Genomic DNA, 24,807 nt, shown 5'->3' with positions numbered 1-24,807 from the left:
ATTCTTGATGATTCATGAGCGCAAAGACATTGATAAAGACTTCTCGTCAAGAGGATTGTCAAAGAATGTAATCTTTTAGTATTGATTTAATTGTCATGTTTGAGCCAGGATATATGCAGGGTGAATACTCTGTGTTTTTGTCAGGAGTATATAGACACATGCAAAATATAAGGAAGATACCGCTGATTTCATTTAGTAAAGTAAAGCAAGCATGGTGGACTCTAACAGATACAGACAAACTTAGGGGGAAGAATACCTTCAACTGAGTCATTGCTGGAGTGCAGGCTGAGTCATACGATCAGGAGCTTGCTGGTTTGAATCCTGGTCATGCAGAGTTGCCAGTCTTGGAAGGGGCTCACAGGGAGAGCTGAATTGGGCTTTGCACCCCTGTAGGTGGGGTGGATAGTCAATTGGGCATAGTTCACCACATCGGACTTCAATCATCCCTCTAGGTCGGGCTTCTCATGAATCCAGACTGATTTTTCCCAATTTGGAATTTATAACAGCAGTGAAAATGGAAACCTGTTAAGGGTGGTGTGGCAGGGCAGAAGCCCTGCTGCTGTAAATTGTGTGTTTGTGGGAATGTAAGGTTGGCAGGGATGGGGTTAAATCAGAGTAGAAAGACAAATTTAATTCACAGACATACAATATAGATGTACTTAATACTTGGAATCGCCAACATTTTTGGGGGGATAATTAAGCTGTGCATTTGTTGTAAATGGATACTATTTGGGATACTACTGTACCTGTGCAATACATTTTCATTAAAAGTTTTTGCATGTTTTTGATGGAAAGATCTATTCAGGAATACCAAGATATTTAGTAGAACCTTTGTGTATTTCGGGGGGCTGGTGCTGGGGCTTGTCCCTTTGTGTCATCCTGCTAAAATGACCTGTCAATTGCCCTAAAATTACCTGTCAGTCACCCTATTTAAATGCCAGCCATCTCCTTGTCTATTCTGGTATTGCTTTTCCTTTCCTCCATCCTCACTTCCCAACATTAAAGGCCGACAGCGTCGTCTCGCCCTCCGAGAGGAAGGTTCCCGCTGGACAGAGGGAACCCCCAGCCAAAACTTTTCTAACTACATTTCATTTTCCATTCTCTTGCTTAAATCTATTAATTTGCACCCGTGCCAGTCTCCCCCTTCGGAGAGCAACACTTATCAAAGGTGGATCTTACAGCTGGAGGAGGGGGGGCTGTGTGCTGTGTGCTGTGTGCTGTGAACCAGTTAGTTTAGGGTAGTGAAGGCGAATGCCCAGCCTACTCATTAGTCTTTTGTTAACCCTTTTGTTTGGGCCCTTGTGCATTGTTGGTTTGTTTTTGTGTTATTTGTTTAATAAAGTGTGCGACAGTGCTTTAAAACTGCAGCTTTCTGTCTCTGGGTCTAATTCCTGCGAGTAACCAGCCTGGTCCATGACGCTACCCTGTCACGGTGGGTATAACCTAACTTATTACACCTTTCATTCCCAGCCTCCGTAACATAGTAACAAGAGTTGCAAATCACCAGAACCAAAGCATGAGCTCACTCGATATAGAGGTAATGCTGATTCAGCATGGCAGGATCCACAGGGATGGAAAGGTCTAGTTACATTTTCTCAAAGCCAAATATAAAAAAGTGTTATATTTCAACAGTGCAAACATTAAAATTGACAGTGCTCTATGGAGATTGCTACTATTCCTACCATACTCTGCGCTTGACCTCAAACATCAGGGGCCCCATTTATAAAATAAGACTTTGAGGAAGTTGTACAAATGCATACAATAATGACCTGCTTAATTAATGTCATTGTTATTCCCTAGAGCAGCTTGCAATCAATGTTGGTGAAAGGTTTAAACATTGGGGTGAAAACATCCAGGTTCTTGGTCCACAGCCCAGTTCAGAATTCAATCAAGCTCTGCTAGTTTCAGTTGAAAAGGTTAGTATAGGAAATAAGGTTGTCCAGTAATTAAATGTTGAATTGTTGAATATCGAATACAAACTATATGGATGATCTTAAATCCTGTTTTAACTTGTTCACTGCCACTGTCTCCCTAGTTTGTAGTGCTCCCTTCAGTATCTCACGCTTCTTTTTTTCAGTCTGCTTTTCACTTGTTGGCTTTTTAAAACAAAGCCATACTATTGTTCTCTCTCATAATAGAGAAGACTGATTCAATTCCAATGAAACGTTGAAATATGTTTTTGATGATGGCACTTAACACACACCCTTTTAGCTTTTGATGGCTATCAGATTATCCCAGATAGTACAATGAATAATAAGGACTAAACAAATGAACTATAATATCCCAGTTATCAATTATTGATCCAACCCCAATAGGTGATATGGACAGTCTTTCTTTTGTGTAGTTGGTACAAGCTATGACAAGTTGTCTAGATTAGGCTGTGATAAAACTAATTGGAAGGCCCATTTTAATAAAGAAACACTGAATTGGTGCTAGTATGAACCGTATGATGGAAAGTTATGTGATTGCTAGAACTGTAACAGTAAATTCAGGCAGCTAAATGATGTATCGAGTCTCTCTAACCACAGGGTGTCAATGCTTGTAGGCATCACTGTATCACTTTATTGGGGTTTCTTTTGAGGGTTAATGTTAGGTTCTGAATACATCAGTATACAAATATTAATTAATTTGGAGATATTTAAATGAATGTAATCTTTCTTTGGTCTAAAACTCAGTATATACTAAAGTGAATATTTAAATATAAAACATAAGAAATAAATGAGTTTATCTGAAATACACTGCAGATGTATTTTATTTCACATAGCCAGTGGTATAGGAACAAACAGGTTTCAAGATAGGGTAAAACGTGCATACACAGCCACTACTGGCATTTGAGTAAAGTGGTTCATTATAGATATTTATAAGCAATACTACCATATTAAAATCTTTGAATCTGGTAGCATGTTGTGCTTCAAATTCTAATTGAATGTAGAATAGGATTAATGATGCCTATTTACATTATAATAATAATAATAATAATAATAATAATAATAATAATAATAATAATAATAATAATAATAATAATAATAATAATTTAATTGGCTTTACAGAATGTGGTTGGTCCATATTGATTACTGCTGTACAAGCGCCCCCTACCTATTCAAATGTATATGCATATTGTATATGTGTTATCTTAGAAAGATATCTGTGATTGTTGCACAGTGACATTGTAAATTGTTTTTATACAAAAGCTTAGTAGATTAGTTGAAATGTGTGTTTATTGATTGAAAAGTTCCAAAAATACTTGTAGCCAATTTATTTTCCATAAAGTTATGCAAATCCTTATGCTTGCATAATTTATATTACATACTTTTAAATGATTTAATATAATGAAAATCATAGTACATATATGCTATAATAATATGGTAACCCATAGAAAAAGTGACATTTAGCATTCTAAAAAAATATTAAATATGAATATGCAAAAGGAAACATGACAACAATATATACCACAAGATTTACATTTATTATATATTTCAATAATGTTTTGGCATATATCAAGAACCTTCTTTTACAAATTAAACGTATTTGAGACATATTTCGTACATTGGCAAAACGGCATTAGTAAAAGTGCTTGCGTTTATTTATTTTCTTTTTTTTAATGTCAAACATCCTGTGACACCCCTTATAGACGAAAATAATGTAAAAATGTAATGAATACAAACGTCTGCAATAGTTTAAATACAGTGTATACAACTTACAAACGAAGACAGCAAGCTGTTCCAAATAAGTAGGCTATCCAACCACTGACAAAAATCTAAACAACAAACACTTTATATGGAATCGTGATGGTTCATTAGAGCTGGATAAAAGCACCGAGATAGCTGTTTAATAGGGTGATACCCGCATCTTTATGCTTAAAAAAATACAATGACCTGTACTTGTGGTATTTTTATGACATATAGTGCACATAGTGTATCGTTATTATTAACTGCCTATTTGAAGCACATTACCGCAGTATTGCAGCTACGCTTCTGTCCTATACTTGGGCATATTATTAAATCCTATATTTCTGACCAGGACTAATTGCTTCTCCGAAAACAAAAAACAGTAAATTGAGTGAAAGAATCTCAAACTGCCCAGCTTTAAAAATATACTTCCTAAAGACGGGACACCTGTAAAAATGAAAGGATCACGTCTTTTAAGCATGGCGAGGAATCATTATTGTCTTTTATAAAAAATATATATCATATTGCTGTTAACAAAAGACAACAGCATAAGTTGAAGTCGGCGGACATCAATAAATCTTATTTTTTTTCTTCACCAGTTTATTATTATTATTAATAATAATAATAATAATAATAATAATAATAATAATAATAAAGTAACATACAGACTTGCGATTTTTAAAAGGCACAGCGCATATGTTTGTATTTTTTTTTTGTTTACTGACTGGTATAAACATTGTGATGGTATGTTTAAATGCAAAACAAACAAACAAAATACAACTAAGCTGCACAAGCTAAGAACACACATTGCGCGTTTTTACATGTATATAAGGCACGCAGCATTTATACCTCCAATTCAACACTTACGTGTTAAAAATAAGCTTATTTTTGTACAAAAGGCACAGATATTTATATCTCAGTTGCCTGGCTCTTTCTTTTAAATAAAAAGTTTGAGATTCTGTCAGAGCTTTCGTTTAGTACTAAGAGACCCAGCAGAAAACATTGTACCAGCTAGTTCTGAGTCCCAGAGTTTTTTGGGGTTTTTTTTAGTCAATTTTTACGCACAGTTTCCCATGACTTTGGCCAAGGAGCCGTCAGGAAGCTGCCTGAAGATCCCCCTCAATGTATCCAGTTCTCTGGTGAGGTGTTCTACCCTCTTGCGTAGTCTTTCGTTATCAGTTGCTAGCTCCATCACTTTGTGCTGGGTTTCCACGTTCCTTATCTTCGCCTTGTCCCGGCTCTTCCTCACAGCAATATTGTTTCGCTCTCTCCTAAGGCGATACTCCTCGCTGCTCTTGTCAACGTGTTTTTTGCCTTTTCCCCTGTCTCCACCACCCATCATCTTTATCGACCCCCCAGGCAGGTGATTCTGTTGGTGTTGAGGACTCGGCACGGGGGTCGGTGGAGGCGTCGGGTGGCCAGGTTGAAGATGCATAGTGGTCTGTGCGCAATGCGCGACCTGGTATTGGAGATGCGGTAGATGCTGTTGGTTGTGAGGGTGGTGGTGGTGATGGTGTGGGTATGAAGGAGGCATTGAAGTTTGGCTGGCATCTTCATCTTCCCCGGGCTCCCGTTTGATTGCCACAGGTCGGATTCTGGAAGGGTGGTCATAAATTGGCTCCAGCTTAGAGGCGTCCATGTAGCTAGCCATGCAGCCAAACGCCTGTTGGTGACCGCTTGGCACACTAACATTGGCCCCATTGGGGTACTCAAACTCTCCGCTCGCCAGCTTGGATTTGTCTTGCTTGGAGCTGTTGTGGAATAAGTCAGCCAAAAACTCGTCGTTAAAGGCTGCAGGGTCAATGTAGGCGCTAATGTCTATCGAACTTTCGTTCTCGCAGATTTCGTTGAGATCTCCAGCTGCAGGACTCTCTTTGTAACCGTAGGTACTTTGCTGGTTATGGGGTAGGCTTGTCATCAGGGGCCTTGGGTCGACCTCGTAGAAATTGGGTTGCTCCATGGAGTACCTAAAACCCGCCACACATGGTGAAGAGCTCCGGGAATCCAGCTTGTTAAAACTACCGGAGAATGCCGTGTTGGCTGAAGAAACAGGCTCAGTCTAAGTTTATTTGCTTAAAAGTGGTGCTCTTGAAGACAGTTCAAATGTGGACTGTCGCAGGAGAGCTGTATTAAAGTCCTTTAAGGCAACGAAACGCTTCCCAGTCCCTAGTTTGTATTGCCTTGGTTATGCTGTCCTAGAAGCTCAAATAGCTCGACTGATTTACTCTCCCAACTGTGATATATATTTATACTCACTAGAGGGGGTTGGTCTTGACTATCTGGGTCCTAGTGCGCATAATGTTCCGGACTGTAGCGCAGTACTAATTACACGATTGGTAAATGCAAAGTTGTACTATACGCCAGTGTACTCTGTACTATGATAGCTTTAAAATAAAATCATGCAACAATGTTACATACATAATTATTAGTTATACACTCTAAACAAATATATGTTTAAATAAAACATGTGTTCCTAATTTGAAGTACAAAGGGAGTTCTAAATAGATGGAATACAATTAGTTTTATAAATCTAACAATTTAACTGATACTCCTTGCAACCACAGGTAGCTTTCCTTGTAATTTGCTAACGTTAGAATTGTTTTATTCCTTATTTATTGTTCTATTACAAACCGTGTTGTTTTTTTTAACACAAATACAGTTTTTAGAGCGCACCAAAGCAGCCGAATGTGTGTTATTGCAGGCAAAAGTGAAGGGGTGGGGGTGGGGGGTATTTATTAAAGGATAAGCGGCACAAAATTAAAACAAAATTATATTTTTACCATACCAAATGAGGAATGTGTGTCCGCTTTTAATTGAAAATTACAAACATAAGTAACTTTCGAGAGAAATTTTCAATAAAATAACACTATATATAATAAAACGTGTATTTCTGAATTATATATATATATATATATATATATATATATATATATATATATATATAGTTTTTGCTCAAAAGAGATAACTTCCATATGACTGTGTGTGTGTGTGTGTGTGTGTGTGTGTGTGTGTGTGTGTGTGTGTGTGTGTGTGTGTGTACCTTAGGTAACCTAGAGAGAAAACCATGCACTTAAGCTAAACACATTTCTGTTTATTTTAACAATGTATTTTTCTTGCATGCGCCCATATAAAAAAATGTATCTCACAAATCTATAATTCTATAATTTATTTGGTTGTATTTCCCATGAAATTACTTAATTTTATCCCTGCATGATTTTTTTCACCGAATATATTTGTAAATAATATTTTGTACATCTAGCAATATTTATTTATTCAAAATCAATATTGAAAAATGTCAATATATAATATGGAAACTAAATCTAAATATCCGATCTTTTATTGGTCGCAATATAATGTATTTAAATGTCAGCTTTAGCATTACCAAAGAATTCCCAGGGTATTAGGACCTAACATCGTACTAGTTGTTGGCAACTTGCCAGGAAGCTTAAAGGGGTAGAGTTACGTTGCAGAATTTCACCTACAGCTGCCCTTACAAAAAGTACCTGCCAAAAAGTATTGGCACACCTACGAGTAGAATAGTCTCGAAAACTTCATAACTATATATAGCAGTTTGTGCTATATTGATCCCCAGTGAAGTTTGTAAAACTGTAATTATATTATATAAAATTCAGAATATATTGCATTTTAAAGATTGCATTTTTAAGGACATTTACCGTTGACTGAAATCAAACATGTAAATAAAAAGGGGTATTGTTTTGATTTTATTCAAAGTTATTAGTTTTAAACAAAAAATGCATTGCTAACCTGTTTAAAACACAGCTCTGTAGCTTTTTGTAAATACAACTTATAAAAGTAATTGGATTAAGGAAAAACAATTATACTATATGGGTTTGTTTGTGTCTGTGTGGGGGTTTGTATTAAACGTTGGGTTAATATAATTCAATCAAACATAAGCCACTGAATTCATAACTTTCATATTTTGTAGATTATAAAATTGACATAAGAAAAAAAGCTATTCTTGTTTTAATGAAGAACTTTTGAAGGTTTTTTTTTTTTTTTCCCTCAGTAAAGACCAGCCTATATCCTGGCTTCCTCTCAATTAATTAAACAAAAGACCGTCCATTCTAATAAAAAGCATATTTGTTGCAACGCGCCGTAACTAGGTAACTCGTGAGTGCGAGCGCGGGATGAAGATAGGATCTGATCAATTTCATCGACTCGCTTTATTTCAGTTGTTTGCCTTTCCCGTTGGTACATTTCCCCTGTCTTTTCGCATGCAGCCTGTCGTGCCTGAGAGATCTTCTCACGCTGAGACCAGTAGAGGCGAGCTCCTTACCAATTAAACCACTTCTGAAGTGTACTTGGTGTTCTATTTCAGCTCCTCCCACTGACTTCATTAGCTTGTAGGAAGAGAAGTAAAGAAAAAAAAAAACCTATAGGGTTTAGTTTTTTAATTTCATGTATATTTCTCCTTTTATATTTAGCTAAACACTAGTAATATATTATTTATAAAACAGGGTTCTGTACATTACACGCTGATGTTCTCTCCAGGAGAGGTCTGAGAGGGCTGAGTTTGGAATCACCTTGATTTTATGATATATAGTTAAAGAAACAATTGACCCAGAAAACGCACATGGCTGTAATACATCAATATCAGGGTCTGATATTCCATATAGCATATAGGTGCTGTCTGATACAAGCTGATATCTACTTCACTTCCAGTGATCTTGAGTGGGTGAATATCAGCACCCTATACTATATGTTTTATAATAGAAGAAGAACAATTAACCAGTATAGCTAGTTTTAACGTGATGTAATTTCCATCTGATACAAAGGCATTTCAGATGGCTGTCTCACATCAGTATCAGGGTGAAAATCAACTTGTGTCTTTCACAGCATTCTACAGTATATTTTGTATAATATATAATTACATAAGAATCATTTAAAAATGTAGCTTGTGTGTGTTTAGATTATATGCAAAAAACGTAAAATATATAATTGTGGCAAGACGTTTTAGATAAATGAAAGAGTTACAACATTTGTATATAATTGCTATATAATAATTGCTATATAATAGCTTTACATATAGGAACATATACCCAAATACATGACATCATTAAAGTAAGACCAGCTCAATCTGGATCAGTGAGAGAACGTGTTATCTCTGTAATACAGCAACTAGCCTACACAATGCAAAGTGGGCTGCATGGGTCTATTTGGAATGCAGTAAGTGGGAAGGTGTGTTGAAATGAAGCCTGAGCCCCGCCACAGCCTCCTGTCTAATCCTGCCCTATCACTGATCTCTAAGGAACTGGATGGAAAGGTGAAATCCTGGAAACCACAGGCTTGAGCGATTGGTGCAATACCTGCAGGAAGCCTGGCATGAATGTGAAGTGAACTGATCGGATTAGTCTTTGTCTCTTATCTCAGAGGACACTAAGCTGTTTTTCATTTTTCATAGGGTCCCCAAAAGTAACAGAGAGCAAAGAATTAGCCAGAACGATGGTCTACTTGAGTAAGGGCAATATATAACCAGTTTTAATTCACTTCTTTAAAAGGCGACATGCACCTGTTCATTCTCCAAGTAATAACTAAGTATTAGAATACAGGCTCATTAAAGCAGTTAATTCAAGAATGGTATACATGCTTTGCAAATGTGCCTATTAGTTTCTTATATAAAGTTTTAACTCAGAATTTATAACTGAATGTTTAAAATAATGGATTAATTCCCTCAGTTTCTTCTTTTATAGAGGCTAAAGTATACTGGTTTATTATATCTTCTAGGCAGTTTAGCATATTATGTACTAATCTTTTGCACAAGACTGGGGGACAAATGTTGCCATTTATCTATTTCAACTGCTCAGTACTTGACATATGTATTAAAAAACAAACTGATGTTCCACTCAGTACAAACCTTGTACCCACATTAAGGCATCCACATTTACTGATATGAGTAAACATGTTGCATAACTTTATTAAATAGCATTGAGTGAAGATTATCTTTTAGCTAATTATTTCTGTATCGTGATAACATTTTGCTCAATTGGTTCAGATAGGGAGCAGTCTCTATTGTTTTACAAGGCATTTGATAGAGCTTAAGGAAGTAATTTCTTCACTTATGAATGAGCTGGTGTCTAACTTAATTAACTTTGCAGATTGAGGGACTGTGTGAGGAAGTGATGCAGTCCTGCAATAAACACAGGAACAAGGAGCCATATTGTTGGCCTTCAATTATCAAACTGAAGAAAACAGCAGGTACAGCGCCATGCTCCACCTTTCAAATACCAGGCAACGTGAATCAGAGCATGTGGTTGTTTACAGAAGGAACATTGTATGTGCTGTGCTTCACTTAAGGAGCAACTTGATTTATGTTTGGCAAGATCAGAGTTATAGTCTTTTTCGTATGCTTTTCTGTTTCAGTCATCGTATCTGTGATTTTTTAAAACCCTCATTTGAGCTTTCCAGCTGGTACACCATTAAACTGTCCCCCTGCAACACTGTGGAACTGTTACAAATTCCTAACTTTATAAATATATAAATATAATTTTGAAATAGGTTTTTAAAAAGACACCTTGAAGAAAATGGCTTTGTGAATTCCCACTAACCCTGTGGTGGATGTAAAAAATACATATACTGTATAAGAAACAACAAAAAGAACAAGTGTGGTCTTTCTTATATCTCTTGAGTGCATAGTGTTGCAGGGGGACAGGTTAATGGTTACACTTGGGTGTACCAGACTTACTTATAGGTTAGAAATGATTCTGAGAGCTCTGTTGAGGCCACCAAATCTCAGATGAAAAATGGTTTCCTCTTAGCCCCCATAGTTCAGCACATATGACAGCCTCTGGTTGAGACAGAACCAGGACTGAATGGCAGGGTTCAGATCAGGACTGAGGTGCTCTCGCTTGCAGAGCAAGTTCTTCCTGTGGTGCCTGCCTACATTATGCCTGACTGTAACCCGTGCCATTGTCGCTCACCTTTCAAGAGCACTAAAGAAAAAAAATAATTCTTGTTAAATGTTTGTCTAATTTCATAACAAGGTTAATTTCTAGTTTTACGATAGCGCTTTGTTTTTAAAGATATATATCAAATGTCTTCAATACAAAGAACAAGTTAGGCTGTTGTGAATTTTTAAACTGTATTATGTAAAGTAGTGCTGATATTTCTGGTAATTAATATGCCCTCTATTCCTTAATTACTACAATTAAACAAACTTCACATATTTACTTACAGCCAATAAGTTGACAGTGAGCTCAGAAAACAGCACAGCCTTTATATATAGCAGGGCTTCTCAAACTCGGTCCTGGGGACCCCCTGTGGCTGCTGGTTTTCATTCCAACTGAGCACTCAATTACTTAACTAGACCCTTAATTGAAGTAATAATTTGCTTAATTAGACCTTTTTACTTATTTTCAGCTCCTAAACAGTTGCAGTTCGAGTTACTTATAAAATGTTATAGCTAACTTGAAATATGCAACTGTTCAAGAGCTGAAAACAAGTAAAAAGGTCTAATTAAGCAAATTATCAGATGAATTAAGGGTCTAGTTAAGTAATTAAGAGCTTGGTTGGAATGAAAACCAGCAGCAGCAGAAGCCCTGATGTATATGGTATGTGAACAGCTGGTCAGTATTAATGATTTGAGCGGGAGAAGGCGATATACTATTAGAAACTATAAAGAAACTTTAAAATATATATTCTATAAACTATTAATAAAATAAATAAATATTGATGATGGTACTTTATTTTTTTAATTTGTTAAAAACTATTATTGTATTATCATTCTGCCTCGAGATAATTAATCAACAGAATCAATTTAGCAAAGGTTTAGCGCTCAATTCACGTGTTGACTTCCTTCAGTTTAAACAAAGGCAACTTTAAAATCCTGTTCTGTCTCGCAGTGTTCCGGAATTGTGGGACCAGGTGGCAACCCTATTTTGCACCCAACTGTATGTTCAACTGGTTTCTGGAATAACGAAGTGCTGTTCTTTTAAATATTTTGTGATTTACATTTTATATTTACATATTTATTAAATATTTGGAAAACCATACATTACAACAAATACTGCTGTTGGGAAATGTAAACAATGTGTCCTGTCAACAAGGTTTACTTCCTGATAATAAAAGCTGAGTGCACAAACCAACAAAAGAGGACAAATACAAATTAATTAGAATTCGGTGTAAAACTGAACACATGTATCAGAAGACATTACTGTATGCCAGCATCTGTGTGGATATTTCACTTGAGGCGCCAACGACAACATTTCAACAGGTTTAACGTTATTCATCTTGAACCACTTAATACTAGTACAACGTGTCACTAGATATCGAAATACTGGGATAGAGATTCCCCACACCGCAATACCGGTGTGGAAGCAGTTTAAATTAAACGGAGCACTGGTAATTAATGTAAAGTGCAGTAAAACATGAGTGGTATCGATTAAACAAGCCTGACCTGTACCAATTAGCATTCCCAGCACTTTGCAAGTACTTTTGACAGTGTGGTTGAATCATTACTTTGTGCGCTGGATTATATATATTCTCCCAGTTTGCTACCGCTGTGCTGTGGGATTGGCTGCCTCACCTGCTACTCACACACTGTATTGCATCATCCATATCGGCACGCGCTGCTCATTGGTCCAACTGGTGGAGTTCCCCAATGTTGAGAGAGATTTCGCAATACTTAGGGTTCCAGTACCAAACAAACAACAGACACGGGCATTTAAAGAAAATACAATTGTTTCAGCTTTGATTTAAATTGAATTCAGTTGACTAATTTATCAGGTAAGGAATGTAATTATCATTTTTATAAATTGTTCCTTCTATTGTTGTATATACTACGGCGGTGGTAGAAATGCGAAGTCTCTTCTTTGACTCAGTCACACAGTACAGTTTCCTCGGAATTTACGAGTCTGCGTAGTGGGGTATATTTATATTTAACTATACTTAGTTGATTAGGATATGATTGTTTATAAATCGGTTAATTTCTTTGTTATTTCAGTTTTATTTTATGACATTTTGAATAAAGTTTTGCGAAGTCCTGACGAATCCTACCGGTGGGCGTATCCAAAACAAAGTCTAGCATTCAGTTTTTCATCAAGTCATTCCTTTTTTAACAGTTAAAAAACACGTATTTTTTTTAAATGTACCTTAGAAGTGTAAAGTATGGCCATTCATACTCTGAGAGACTTTGTACATGTTCACCTTTTATTTTTTTTAGAACACCGCTACAGTAGTTTCTCGTTTACCGCTGTGAAAATGGTGAGGTGTTCAGGGAAAACGCATGATGCAATCACAAGCAACACATTAAAAATAGCACAAACAGTATGTCAGATGTCAGTGTCACACAGCACATATTGGACACGATGTAATACGATTTAACTCACGTGGGGGGCTGTATTATTATTATTATTATTATTATTATTATTATTATTATTATTATTATTATTTATTATTATTATATATTTTATTACGTTTTCAATTTTTATTTATTTATGTATTTTTATTACAAGAACACTAGGATTACACTTAATGCCAAAAAAAACAAAAAAACAAACAAACATAAAACGTTTTGACAGTGACCAGGGCCATTAGGAAGTGGTTGTTGATAGTTAAGACGCATTTGAATTTACAGTGTTGGACTGCGTTTTGTAAGGGAGACTCAAAAGGAGACACACATTATTTTATTTATTTATTTATTTATTTATTTAGGTGTATAATAAGATATTAAGTGTAGTGATCTGAAGTAAATCGATATTTTAGGGCAGTACTGTGATACGAAATGTAAAAGCCATAAACAACAGGGCGTAGGCTATCGGCTCCCAAGAGGATAGTGTGGTTCATTTTGTAACCATACTTGGCGCACCTGGGATCAGGTGTGTGATTGCATAGCTTCCCAGGTATCGAGCTCCCTCATGATTGAGATTAACTGAATGAGATTTAATAATGATTATAAAGGAACATTATAATCCACTAATTTAGCAGGCTATTACTGAACTTGATTTTTGCATGTAGATGGGGAACATATTTTTTCCCTTGTGAATTACTAGAACAAGTGAAATAGACAAGTGCAGTACTGAATTCAGATTGTCTTGGCTTACTGTACCAATGATAGGTCTGCCTGTGTAATTGATTAGAGGCTTCAAAGTGTTTTCTGAAACTTCTTCTAGTTTGGACTTTCTTTAGTTGGACTTGATACCCCCTGTTGAAAATACATAGGCTTATAAATAGGAAATTGGCCTTCGGAATAACAAAGAAAAAACACATAGCAATGTCTACATTCTATAAAAGCCCTAGCCATTATGAAGAATAGGTCTGGTTGTGACGTGGTAGTTTTGAGGCAATAATACTTAATTAAGTGCACATTTGGCTAATTTATGGGCTAGTTTCACAGTAAAGCAATCCAGTATCAATGCTAATCAGGGTCTGTCAAACCAACCATACAGTATGGGGCCTGTTTAGCAAATATGTGTGCAGCTGCTATTGCTAGGGCAAAAATGACTGTGTTTGCGAAGCGCTGCGATAGTGCATGAAAACGTGATTTAGAAGTCGGGTCTCATGCGTGGGCTAACGCACATCAAATAGCGAATCATGCGCCCAGCCAATCAAAGCACAGTGGGGGAGTAAGGTTACAGCCAATAAGGATTCAACATTCCCTTTAAGAGGACCTGTGTGTCTGCGATAGCAAACGGAGGGTATTTTGAAACCAAAAAAAAAGAAGACAAGCGCCTCAAGCATGAGTACATTTTTTTTTTTTTTTTAGCAGTCAGGGGGGGATAGTGAATACACCTACCCGTCGTACCCACAATTCCTTTCAACGTCCCGTCCCTGCCTATTGGCTGAGCGTCGCAGAACAAGCAGGGGCGGCACATTCAAATTTCAAACTACACAGACAGACACGGAGCATTTCGCTTATTTGTTTTTTAAGTTACTAACTCTGTTGAACCGAATACTGTTTTGCTTTTAGCAGTATTTTTATTTTCATCGGCAGACGTGCTCTGGATGCAAGCACAGTGCTGACATGTCATTTCCTATAATTATATTAAGCGAGGTTTCGGGTAAATATATAAAGAAAAAAGGGAGTGTGTATTTGAGCACTAGTACAACAAGACCATGTACGGAATTAAAATGAATGGACTATAGAATAGTCTTTTTTTTGTAACAATTTAATTGGTTTAAAAGCAAACAAGATTATCCATAAACTAATGTTAACAGAAAATATATATAAAAAGAGAATTTCGACAAAAGCTGCCGGGAAGCACTGTCGCTGCTGATTGCTTGTTTCTACGCACTTTGAAAAGGGAGCCTCGTCTTCCAGAATATCACTTACAATGTGCGCCATCAAAAATAAAAGTAAAGTTTCTAAAGAAGATGATTTCAGCAAGCTAAAACACCACACGATCAATTGTCATGTGACATTTTCTATATTGGCTTGCTAGCTTGCAATTGGCTGGTGGTCCGCGGCGGTGCGGCACTGAGCGCTGGATTAACATGTTACAGGTGTTATACGCTAGCGCCAGTAGGCACTGAGCGCTTTTCACCTCCAGCGACAGTGCGTCACTGACGCTGGCATGTGTATCGGGTGCTGAAACGCATCTGCCACCTGTGAATGAGCTGAGGAACGATAGTTTGCATACCCAATTGTGATGTAGTTGTTTGCATCACAGATCACGCACTACTTGCATGTTGACAGAATAGGTCCCCTTACGATTTACATAGAAGTGCCTATTCTGTGTTGGTGCATGTACTTCAGTGCTGCAGGCAAACAGTGTGCTGTCCGCATGTCTCCTTCCAGGTCAGCCTGAAACAGTTGGCAGATGTCAGTGACTGTTTGTCTGAGGCGAAATTGCTGCATACATTATGTGTCAGACAGGCTAAGAAAAGACAGATGACTTGTAAATATATGGGGAAGTCTCATCCTCCACTCTTTGTCTGGCCACGTAGAAATAATAACAACTAGAACTGCTAGGCAGTTTTATGGCTCCCAAGCCCTAGTACGAGTATCAAACACTTAAGCAATTACTGGAAGAAAAGGGTTTAGTTCTTGATATTTGACAAGTTTGAAATCGGTAACTTCACCATTTCTCCAAAAGAACATTTTGAAAGTTTTTTTCCAAAAACTGCGCCGGGCGGCCATCTTGGTTCACACACAAAGACCATTTTTGAAAAAGTCAATTATACTGACACAGGCATGATGGTTTTCAGGTTTGGAGTTAAAGATTTCAAAAGGTTTCTCAAAAAAATGCGTCAGATGGCCAAGAGTTGTATTGCTACAGTGACAGGGATGGTGCTTGTGAAATTTGGAGTTAGTCAAGTAAACCGTTTGTCAACTGAGGCAGTTTTAAATTTAAGATGTAAATGTACGCCTGGCGGCCATATTGTTTTACAAAACATCACCATTTTGACATATTTGTATTTCATTGTCACCGGGACGATGCCTACCAAGTTTGGAGATTGTTGGTCAAACGGCTTTCAAATAAACACAGTTTGTTAGGGGCGCATTCGGTAAAATTTGTGGCAGCCATTGTTAGTAAACTTTATCGCAGCAACTTCTACTTCGCAAACTTGAAGCAGGTTTGGTTGCTGATAACATATGCAAAGTTTCATATCAATCGGTTCACCGGTTCCCAAGAAGAAGATTTTGAAAAGTTTTTCCAAAAAAATGTGTCAGGCCGCCATCTTGGTTGACGCAGGAGTGCCGTTTTTGCATCTGAACTGTAATCTGCACGGGATGATACGTACCAAGTTTCATGTTGATTGTTTACACTGCATGTGAACAGGAGCAGTTTGAAGTTGATGGAATAATAACAACAATAATAATAATAAAAATCCTAACAATAACAATAGGCTTCCCAGCCATTCTGCCTTGGAAGTCTAATAGTTTATTTATTTATTTATTTATTTATTTATTTATTTATTTATTCATTTATTCATTTTTTAGCAGACGCCCTTATCCATGACGACTTACAATTGTTACAAAATCACAGTACAAAGTATCACTGTAAAATATCGCATTAATCCAATGCGCACTCCATATTTCTTTTATTTCTCTTTTTTTCTCTCTTTTCTTTGCCTGCTTCCCTGGTAGTTTCACCGGTATTTATAGTCGACCATGTAATTTGCACACAGTTTAGACCTGGTTTTCACATGTCTACTGAAACGCAAACGCTAACACTGTTGATGGTTTGCTAAATCGCTACATTTGTATTTAAATGAGGGCACTCCCCAAGTTCAGCCCAGGTCAAGTGCTGACGCTAACTTGCCGAGTGAGCACAAAAACACAACTTGCTAAATCACATAGATGGGCAAAGTCTGTCTGCCCACACGTGCGCCTGATTCTGGTGCGCTAACTGTCCGCAAAAGTGTATTGCGATTGCCTTAGGGGTTTGCGAACGTTGCTTCATAAAATCACATTTATTTTATTTTAACATACAATTTCCCCTTAACTTTATATGTGAGTAATATGTTGTTTGAAAGTCATGTTCTTTGCATGGGAGCCAACAATTATCAAAACCAGTTTGTACTGTCATTCTTACCCCACCACAAATTTGTATGCACTGCTTTGAGTATACTTTTTTCATCTCGTATTTTTATTCTGATCACAAAATGGAAAGCAATATATACCTACCAGCAATGTTTTACAAAAGGTTTAGTTGTACTTTCAGTTTTAGGAAACTGAGTCTGGTTAACTTGCAGCAAGTCAATCATTTAAGGCTGGCCTTGTGTATTCAATTCAATAAAACTGATAAAACTTTTTTTTTGTTTTAACTTTCTCAGCAGGTATAACACAATATCTATATGTTGAAAGGAAGCATTGCCAAAAGGTTCATAGATTCATCAACAAATATATTTAGCATCTTCGGTCCTTCCAAAATAAAGTTAGTAAGATAACAAGAAGGTGGTGGAAGCAGACATTTAGCCCAAATGAGCAAGCCGTCACAGCAGAAAACTACTAAAGACCAAAACGGAGTGAGCGTCATCCAGACCCAGGCTCATACAAGTGGTTTACAGCAAGTCCCCCAGCTGGTGCCGGTCAGTCCTGGTGGAGGTGGCAAAGCCATGGCCCCCAGCAAGTCGAAAAAGTCTGCGGATAAAGAAAGCGATGAATACCGCCAGCGTCGGGAGCGCAACAACCTTGCAGTGAAGAAGAGCCGCATGAGAAGCAAGCAGAAAGCTCAGGATACCCAAGAGAGGGTAAATGAACTGAAGGAAGAAAACGAGCGTTTGGAATCTAAGATTAAGCTCCTCGGCAAAGAGCTGAGTGTCCTGAAGGATTTGTTTCTCGAGCATGCTCACAACCTTGCAGATAACGTACAGCCGCAAAGCAACGATGGCTCCACGACGGGGCAGAACAACAAAAACAACAACACTGGACAGTAGTCAATAAGAAAATTCACAGTATTCATTAGTCTTTTGAGAATATTTTCTATAATTTTAGGTTTTAAGATATCTTTACGTGGATTTGGCTAAAGGGATTTGTTATTTTTGTTATGTTTTTCTACTAAATCGTGCCTCAGTCGATTGACCAGCTGTGTGTTTAAGCTACTGTATATAATAATTTCTGACTTTCCCAATTACCCAGTAATGTATATGAAAATGTCTGTAGTGTATACTTGCATTTATAAACATAATATGCATAAACTACTTGCTGTTTTGATTGGAAAGCATGTCCATTGTTTGCACTTTCAGTGATGTTGCTGTGATTAACTGTCCTGGTAAAGGCACCAATAATTGATTACAAAAAATAAATAAAAATTATTGATAAATTAGTTGGACAAAGTAAATACAAATTTACCTTTCGAGTTACCTCTATGTTCGATGTCGGTGTCATTCAAGCATTTGAATCAAACTAAAGTAAACTACATATATTTAAGCATGATGGGTGCAGAAATCGCACAATTTGCCAGGACAGTTCTGTCTAAAACAGAACCCTGTTTATTTTTACTTTTTTACAGTACATTCATTTGTATTATTTTTTGTTTGAACCTTCTTTTGTTCAGGACTAACATGATGATGCTCCAATCAGTCCTGTCACGTTTACATTTGCACCTTTTATTATGAGTGCAGAATCAGTTGTTACATGACAAAAAAAAAAACGTTTTAGAATCACAGTCAACAAGTTCATGAAGGTCAGATGTAATTCAGACTTCAGAATGAATTCAGAAAGATTGCCAACATCATAAAAAAAAATGAGGTTGATGCTTTGTTCACATTAAAATAATAAAATATTTTAACGTAATTATATAAAAACCTTTCTGATTTTGGGGGTTTTAAGAAACTAGTCACACAATACAACATTATTATTTAACACTTTTGGCAGAAGGCAGAAATGTAAACCTTAAATCATAACCAATGTATTCACTTGCTGACTGCGTAATTATGAAGTTCAAGTTTGAAATGATGAATCACATGTCAGTATTGCAGATCTGGGATTCCATTGAAATTCAGATAGGTGAGGCTGTTGGGTCAAATATCAGATTTTTCATATGTTTCATTCTGAGCTTTTATCAATTGTTATAAAAAATGGGAAAAAACACCAATTTTTAAACAAACAAAAAAAAAGAAACAACGTAAGACTACTAAATTACACTAAATTGGATAAAAGTTACATATGGTTTGTAAAATTTATTGGTATGATTGTTCTTCTCTCTTTCTAATGACAGTTAAAATAAATAGCTTTCAGAATCTAGTCCCTAGTACAGTGGTATTCAACTCTGGCCCTAGAGATCCAATCCAGCCCAGGTTTTTACTCCAAGCATGTTCTGATGTAGTTAATTGAAGCTGCTAAGAGGCAATTAACTAATTTAGGACCTGCTTGGAATAAAGACCAGGACTGGAATGGATCTCGAGGGCCAGAGTTGAGTACCACTGGCCTAGTACCTCAGTGGGTAGTGTAATAGCTGTGTCATTGATCACTTATTGTATGTATAATTTTCATACGTAGTGCAAGCACTGCACCTCATTTTTACCCCTGACATGGGTAAAAGTGAGACACGTTCTTTATTACCTCAGCTAATTCCAGTGCATACATTTAACATTTAGTTCACTAAACATTGATTTTGTTTGTACTATTAAAGCACACTGGGGAAGCATACATTAGGGATGGGAATTTTAAATGTTTAAATGTATAAACTCCAAAGAAGTGGCTAAATGTTGAATAATATGCTAGCTGTATAACTGGTCACGTGACAAATTTCACCAAACGCATATTTTGTATTAATGTATTCATTTTAGTAATTTATCATCATATACAGACAGTCCGTTGTGTTTCTAACTTCTGTGATGCCACAGTAAAAAAGGAAGGGGTTTGGCAATTGCCTCCAAGTAGCTTTTCTAATTGGTGCAACAGAAAGATTGACACTGGGACGGGTTTTATTCTCGGTCAGTCTGGCACTTCATTGGTGCACTCTTTCATGCTGTAGTGGGCATGGTATGGTATTTTGCATGGTATGGTATTAACTCCACGGTGTACTGATAACGTTAATGACAAGCGTTTTTTTTTTTTCCTGACGTTTGTTATATATTTTTAATTAAAATGGCATCTCTAAACAAAGGAACAAAAATAACAATGTATTGGAATCTGTGCATTTGATAAATTTTCTAACATGCAGCTATATTTTTATTAGGGATAAGTTTTGGGGATTCGGCCAAATACCGAACCGAATACCGAACCTACAAAAACTATCAAGAAAATTGAAGGAAACTGTTGAATGAAAAACAGATTGACAGCTACTTACAAGGGACGCACACAATCTATAGTTTTGAGCCTTTTAGTTAATAGTATTTTTATTACCGAACGGAAATATATCCCTGAATAAGATTTTAGTTTGAAACTTACACAATTTACCGTTATCCCCCTCCCCCCACAACAGAAACGTTAAAATACAGAACCGTTTACTTTCATCTTTGCCTAACCCTGTTTTCTTTAGTGACGTTTCAATGAGAGCTATGAGGAAAAAATGACCGTGATGAGTGACCTCAATTTCCCTGCGAAATAAAACCCACGTTGATTTAAATGCACAGTGTGTGTAACACATATCAAATAGGCTACAAAATAGTTTTAAAATATTTTAATAAAACACAGCAGTTTCCAAATGGTTCAACTTGTATTGGCACATTACAGTAACATAATTTAATTTACTAAAGCATATTGTTCAACAACATCTTGCGCATCTGACAGTTAAGTTATAAAAAATATATATTTCTATGCATGTATTTTTTTTTTTCTCAGTATTATCTCTAGAACACGTTTGACAAACAGCACAGAAGTCTACAACAGTTTGCCATTACTATATATTACAGGTTTACTCCATGAAAAGTGTAATGTGCTGTTGCATACGGAGGTATGTTTGCATTCAGCAGCTGAGTGACGTGTTTAGTGCTTGCCCCACCAGTAATTTAGGGAGTTGAGAGCTGCCACAGAGTTAATCAAATGTGTTCTTGTTATTAAATACAACAGTTGCGTTCAAAACCAGATTTGTGTCTTTATTTAAAGAACTGCACACATGAGGGGGGGGGGGGGGGGGGTATTAAGTTTTAGTTTATTTTATTCACTTTGTGCCCACAGGGCCAGCACAGGTACATCTCAATAGTGCAGTACAATACAAAGAGAGACATTTGCTAAGATAAAAATAATAATACAAATGCTTTTAAAAAGACCAAATTCTCATTGGGCTTTTTTTTTTTTTTTTTTTTTAGATTGTATTGATTTTTTTAGTATTACGTGCAGGACAGCTACTATAAAATTGTTACCTTTATTAAAATTGTACTCTGATTAATCTACCGATTAATCAACTAATATCCATAAATAAACCAATCAAAAATTTGAATCCTTTGGGGTGTATGTGTGTGTTTTTTTTTTTTTTTTTTTTTTTTACTTTGTAGTTAAGTCTTTGCGATGTTAAAACATTATTTGCTTATTTAGGGGTTCTTTGCTTGGACAATACTAACCAGGGCTGTCCGTATATGTCATAAAGTAATATAAATAGTGTATGTATGTAGATGTGGTTTAAACGTTTAAACGCTGACACTTGCATAGCATTTAAACGTTCATAAAAATGTACCAAAAGCACATCCCTATTATGTATATATTTTTTAATGGATTTAACTTTTAACCTAATGTCTAGTCCCCTGTCCCTGAGTTTTGCATGCCTCATATTTACTCTGGATGACCCTACACACACTACAGTATAAATGAATCCATTGTGCAGTATGAATAAGTCCCCATGCCCAGGGGCAATGTAAGTGTATTCTTGACATTTCTGTGTTGGGATATCATTTGCTTATCAGGCTTGAAGTATATTACACAAAGTATATTTTTTTGATACACATAATTTGCATTATGTTTGATTTGTATATTTATTTTCTATCCCTGGAAAAATCCCTGCACAAATGTTACTATTTGCAATTATTACCATTTGGAAGTACCATCTTGATTTCTTAGTTGTAAGAAATGTTTAACCCAGATGGCATCATATACCAGTAACTACAATGCAGTGGACGATTATGATGGATACTTGTAAACCCTGTGAAATATAAAACCAATTATTTGTATAATTGGCCAGTTTCTTTACTTTTTCTATAAAAGGTGTTGATTATCCAAATCCAACTAGGCCATTTTATTTATTTATTTAAGTGATTGTTTCCAATCCCAAACCACAAAATGCAATTGACAATTGTTTAGTTCTAGTGACTATATATAGTTACTGTCAAGATGGATGACAGCAGTCTGATTTAACATTTACTCTTAGTTGATTAGTATGATTGACTGGAGAAAAGCACTCAAGTTTATTCCGTAATACGGTGTTGAATGTCATCTGTACAGTACATATCCATGTCAACTAAAGAAAGATGGTCTTCTGAGTGATGTCTGGTTTTAAGGTGTTTTGTTACAATCAAAATGCCTAATTTTTGTATATTGCATTTTAAATAACTACTGCTGTATTTAAGTCAATCATCACAATCTTTCATCCCAGGAGTGCTGCAATGCAAGCCTAATATGCTTCCCTAATATATACATATTTCTTACAAAAACAAGCCCAACACTGAAGTTCCTTGAATGAATATCATTCACGGGTGCTTGCAAGGGCTGAGGGGCTTTTATTAGGGGGTGTTAGGAGACAGGACAGACAGGATAGGACAGACCCTCACTCTCAGAAGACCAGAGAAGCTTTCTCAGTCAGTCTGGGAGACTTGGTCTACGCATGAGGGAACAGACGTTCTCGAGTACGGTTGGGGAACTGTAAAACACACAGGGAAGAGTCCCCTCCGCTTGGCGTTGGAGACGGAAAGGCTCTCGAGTACGGTTGGAGCACCTGGAAAAGAAAAAGGTAGTCAGGTGCCTGTCACCCTGAGTCACCCTCGTGGTCGAGGTGAAGCTTGGCTTCTAAGGCTGGGTATGGAGATGTACCTGCAGGGACCTGGGAAAAGGGCAATGTTTAGAAGGCTGGAGCAAGGTGAAGAACCGAGCCCAGGCAGAGTAAGAGTAGGATTAGGATAGAGCCAGCAGACGAGGCAAAGTGCATGAGGTGCGAAAGAACAGTTATGGCCAGGGGTCCCCTCTGACTCTGCGGGAGAACCTGAGATGCATCGACAGAGGGCGTTGAGTCCAGCCAGAGGCTCCCTGCAAAGCCGCACTTTGACTAGGAAAGGGTCGCATGCCAACACACATATATACGAGCTAGGAAAAAAGGAAGACAACAGATGAGAGGATTAGTAGGGACAGGCTACAGGTAGGAGGTCATCCGCACTGTAGAGAGGAAACTCCCCACTAATGGGGGGAAGACCTCTGGTGGACCTGGCGGAGAGGGCGCCCCCACTCCGGTCATGCTGACAATTGCTTGATGAGCTGCTGCAACATCAGAAGGGGAGGATCGAATGTAGGACTCCACTGTAGATGAGGTCCAGCGCCCCAGGGTCTTAATTAGGTGCTGGTTGATTCCATGTGCTGCTAAAGTGGCGGCTCCGATCCGGAAGGAGTGGGGAGTGTAGAACCGGGCAGGGAGGCCGGCTGTGGAGATGAGAGTAGCGAGGCATGAGGAAAACCAGTGGCTGATGACGACGGTCCTGGAGGAGTCGGTGAAGAGAGGGTCTGGTAGGAGAGAAGGATTCTTTGCAAGATATCTTGTTGGACATGCATAGGGGCAGATAGGAGAATTGATTTTTGAGATCTGAATGAACTGATCTTGACGAAGTTGGTCAGTTTTGGATGTCCTGATGATGAAGACAAAGTGACTGTCAGGTACTAGGGACAAGTCAGAGCGATGTAGGCCGATGGCTGGGAAGCTGTTTGCTGAAGGAACATCGGAGCATCGCAGGAAGCTGAAAAAGGCAGTCAGGCACACAGTCTCCATGGTGAGGTCGTCAGATTATTATTATTATTATTATTATTATTATTATTATTATTATTATTTATTTCTTAGCAGACGCCCTGCGCTCTGAGTGAAGCAGCCGTTCCTCAGAGCGCAGATTAGTTTGCTGAGGATATCTGAAGTCATTGTTTGCCTGGTTGGGGCGGAGGGCGGGAGGCTCCTTTTGATTCCTCAGAGAATTAAATGGATTGCAGGGATGGAAAGCAGAGGAGGTGACGGGATAGACATGAGGCGGTACTGGTACTGGATCCCCGAGATATACATACTGATGGTCAAAGGAGCCAGCTTGAGGGTATCTCTGAGGAAAGCTACAAATGCTAGGAGATGAACCTGGTTGAAGATGGTAGGAGATATTCAGTTTTCAGCACAGAAGGTGGAGTAAGATGATCTGGTAGATGGGGCCAGCGCTGCGGCCATGTATTGATGGGTGGACTGTAGAAGACTGGAGAGTAGAATTTAGTGTCAGCTTGCTGAACGGAGGCACTTGAAGAGGAGTGGGGTCTGCTGCGGGGACCAGGCTGCGGAACTTGAAGATCTGTAAGCAAGAGAGAGCATCAGCAGCATTATTGAGAATGCAAGGAAGGTGACGGGCTTGAATGATAAAATTATTGGACACTGAACCAGTGTCCAATAATTGAAATCCAGAGTAATTGCATGATGAGAGGAGAGGATGAGCAGCCTTTGTTGATAATATGCACTGTAGAAGTGTTGTCGCTGAAGAAGAGGATAGATTTTCTAGGCCATTGATGACCCCAAAGAGATTCAGCTATGACGATTGGGTATAACTCCAAGAGGGGAGAGGAATTCTGCTG

At 37.5% G+C, this 24,807-nt stretch overlaps 2 protein-coding genes across 3 annotated transcripts; one reads left to right on the top strand and one right to left on the bottom strand.

Moving 5' to 3' along the window:
- Positions 1-3,445: 3,445 nt before the first annotated feature.
- LOC117424237 (CCAAT/enhancer-binding protein alpha) lies at positions 3,446-5,899 on the bottom strand. Its single transcript, XM_034040413.3, has one exon. It carries the CDS (start codon positions 5,626-5,628, stop codon positions 4,726-4,728), a length of 903 nt encoding a protein of 300 aa, XP_033896304.1. The 5' UTR covers positions 5,629-5,899; the 3' UTR covers positions 3,446-4,725.
- A 6,272-nt stretch (positions 5,900-12,171) lies between these two features.
- On the top strand, positions 12,172-18,280 carry LOC117424242 (CCAAT/enhancer-binding protein gamma-like). 2 transcript variants are annotated; one of them, XM_034040419.3, is made up of 2 exons: positions 12,172-12,410; positions 17,406-18,280. In XM_034040419.3, exon 2 carries the CDS (start codon positions 17,550-17,552, stop codon positions 18,003-18,005), a length of 456 nt encoding a protein of 151 aa, XP_033896310.3. In that variant the 5' UTR covers positions 12,172-12,410; positions 17,406-17,549; the 3' UTR covers positions 18,006-18,280. The 2 variants fall into 2 exon arrangements, with proteins under 2 accessions (XP_033896310.3, XP_033896309.3); XM_034040418.3 differs by having other exon boundaries at positions 17,403-18,280.
- The last annotated feature ends 6,527 nt before the right edge of the window (positions 18,281-24,807 follow it).

This window comes from Acipenser ruthenus, chromosome 19 (assembly GCF_902713425.1).
Source record: "Acipenser ruthenus chromosome 19, fAciRut3.2 maternal haplotype, whole genome shotgun sequence".
NCBI classification, from domain to species: Eukaryota; Metazoa; Chordata; class Actinopteri; order Acipenseriformes; family Acipenseridae; genus Acipenser; species Acipenser ruthenus.
Note: the sequence above shows the minus strand (reverse complement) of the source record. Positions and strands in the feature narration are given on the sequence as shown.